The following is a 3,151-nucleotide window of genomic DNA, read 5'->3' on the forward strand; positions in this document are numbered from 1 at the left end:
ATTACGAGTTACCTTTCAAGATCTATTCCTTTGCTTCCGAACATTCTTGTGCAGGGATCTTGACGCAAAGAAGAGAGAAGGAAGATGAGCGACCCATTGCTTTCATGAGTTGTCCTCTAAAGAATGCTGATTAAAATATTCAAATATTGATAAACAGTCCTTTGCATTAATCAAGGCAGTGAAGAAGTTTCATCACTATATACTTAGAAGTAAGGTGTATGCAATTGTACCTGACCCAGCAGTAAAAATGCTTCTGATGCAGAATGAACTTGGCGAAAGAAGAGGAAAGTGGATGGTAATACTTCAAGAACTCGATCTAGAGATTCAACCTATGCGTTTAGTCAGAGGTCAAGGATTATCCAAAATGATCGCTGACAACCAAGAAGGAAATCTAAAGGAATTCAAATTTGATCATGAAACTGATGAAGAAGATCAAAAGAAGATGGTTGTATCACAAGTTGATATCAATCAAGGTGTGGTGACAGATGTGTGGTACCAGGATATTGCTTATTATCTCCTACAAGATCAATGCCCCAAATGGATGAACAGTTCACAACATAGGGGATTTAAGATGAAATGCGAGTCTTACAAGTTACTTGATAACAACTTGTATAAAAGGAACTACGAGGGGATTTATTTGAAATGCTTAGGACGTGGAGAAGCTAAGGATGTCCTGGAATAGTTTCATGACAAGTATGGTACAGGACACGGTTCAGCAGAAGCCACAACACACATGATTTTAAGGTCGGGTTATTTTTGGCCCTCAATATTCAAGGATACGTTTGAACATGTGCATTCCTGTCATACATGCCAAACTAATGCTAACAAAAAAAGGCACCTAGTAATGCCACTTCAACCGGTATACGAGGTGCACCCTTTCGCAAAGTGGGGACTGGATTTCATTGGTCCAGTAAACCCACCGTCATCAACTGGACACACATTCATCCTTACAGCTACCGATTACTACACACATTGGACAGAGGCTGAGACTTTCAGAAATTGCACTGCTAAGGTGGTGACAAACTTTTTGGAAGAGCACATTGTTACTAGATTTGGAATGTTGTTTGCTCTTGTATGCGACAATGGATCTGCATTTGCATCCGCATTTTTAACACAATGGGCATTTGAAAACAAATTCATCATCAGATTCTCTTCAAATTATTACCTGCAAGGAAATGGGGTAGCGGAGTCTACGAACAAAAATTTGATCACTGTGATAAAATGACTGCTAAAGGAGAACCCTCGAGATTGGCATACACAATTGAAATATGCCTTGTGGATAGATCGGGTCAGAGTAAAAAAGGCTTTGGGTACTTCTCCCTATCTACTTGTTTACGGGAAAGAACCGGTATTCCCGCTCAATCTTAAGATTCTTGTTTTAAAATTCATGAGTGGGTATACGGATGACATTGACAGAGTGCAAATTCGATTGATGAATCTTCTAGAAATGGAAGAGAAATGAACAACTACATTGGAACACATGGCTAAACATCAAGCTGTTGTCAAGAGATGGTTCGATAAGAGGGCCACTATAAAATCTTTCAGGATTTTTGACCTAGCCCTACTTTGGGATAAGGAGAAAGAAAAGCCGGGAAGCCATACTAAGTTTCAATGCTTGTGGACAGGCCCATATCAGATTGTGGAAATTCTTGGAGAAAACACATTTAGGCTAAGTTCCTTATAGGGGGAGCTTTTACCTTTGCCCGTAAATGGGCAATTTTTGAAACATTATTTTGAAGCCTTAAAAAAAAAAAAAAAAAAAATTTAAAAAAAAGAAAAAAATTTAAACAAAAAAAAGAAATAAAATAAATAAATAAAAAAAAAAAGATTTGTTTGATTTCAAGTTGTTTGTTTGCTTTTAGTCGTGTGTTTCCTTTCAGTTGTGGTTTTGTTTTCAAAGTTGAGTCCTAGGGGGTAAGGTGTACTTGAGATTTTTCTCAGGATTCTACTAACAACTCTTTGGTCCCAATTTCAGGAAGGGGTATTTCTTTGTCAAAACATTCAGACGATTATGCGTTATGCACCAACCAAACATTGGACATTTCTTGTGGAAATAAAGAGTTTTTCAGTCAGGAAATCAGGACTCTAGACCAAAAAGTTCTCAACACTTTGCAAATCTTAAAATTTGATCGTTTTAGGTGTTGTTGGATTGAAGCCAAAGATGGTGAGGGATGATTCAAGCTCCAACTGGTTCAAACGGGAGGGGTCTCCTCGAAGATAGCTAAGACCATTGATTTGTGTGAGAGTTTCTAAAAAGTTCTAAAAGAGGAACGCAAGGGATGTTCAGAAGATATTGAATCCATGAAACGACACCGATGTTCTGACTACACAGTCTAAGCGTAGTCAGGATACAGAAGATTAGAAAAAAAAGAGAGAAAAAGTGTTAAGAATGAAGAATTCCAAAGATTTGAAAAGGCTCCAAGATATGTTCTCAAAAAATTATAGCTTATGTTCAAAGTATTGCTCTATCAAAAGTGGCATTTCAAACGACATGGAACAATTCTTCAAAAGACCTGAAAATCAAAAGAACGTGATATCCCGCGAAGAGCCCTCGAACTGATTCTATCATTTGGTCAATCAATTGGTTGATAAAAGTCTTCGTGGAGATTTTGAACAAATGAGCTATGAGGAGTGGAAGATCATTTTTTAGTTGTCAAAAAATTTCAATGGACTACATCCTAATGCAACGAAGGGAACGAATTCATAACACACACACTGAGCTTCAAAGTTTTGAGTCCTGGTATTTTGACTATGAAGTCATTCAAAATAAGCCTAAGATGTTCAAAGCTAGGTTGATGTCCAATACACGTCGGAAGGATGCTTGCTGATAAAGAAATGCTTAACACATTTCTTCCTTTTTTGGGGGCTATTTGTTGTGGTATTCACAACACATGCCCCATTCCGAGTTCGGAATGGGGACCCCCTAACTTTTTATTTTTCGACTCCTGACTCTCATTTTGAGAATCGGGAGAAGAAAATTAGTTGATTAGTTAGATTATTTGAATTACAAAAAAATAAAAATCAATAAATAAATAAATTTAAAATTTTAAAAAAAAACCATAAGTAAAATGAAATTGGTTTTTGAGTATCATTTTTTTAATGTGTTTTATGTATCTAGTAATTAATTATTTTTTCTTTTTGTGACGTGCAG

General features: G+C 36.6%; 1 protein-coding gene across 1 annotated transcript; it reads left to right on the forward strand.

Moving 5' to 3' along the window:
- Positions 1–844: 844 nt before the first annotated feature.
- On the forward strand, positions 845–2,089 carry LOC149551464 (uncharacterized). Its single transcript, XM_089790101.1, has 3 exons — positions 845–1,120; positions 1,235–1,348; positions 1,976–2,089. Exons 1-3 carry the CDS (start codon positions 845–847, stop codon positions 2,087–2,089), a joined length of 504 nt encoding a protein of 167 aa, XP_089646227.1.
- The last annotated feature ends 1,062 nt before the right edge of the window (positions 2,090–3,151 follow it).

The sequence above is a fragment of the Cupressus sempervirens genome, chromosome 6 (assembly GCF_028749045.1).
Source record: "Cupressus sempervirens isolate cs-2001-9-10 chromosome 6, ASM2874904v1, whole genome shotgun sequence".
NCBI classification, from domain to species: Eukaryota; Viridiplantae; Streptophyta; class Pinopsida; order Cupressales; family Cupressaceae; genus Cupressus; species Cupressus sempervirens.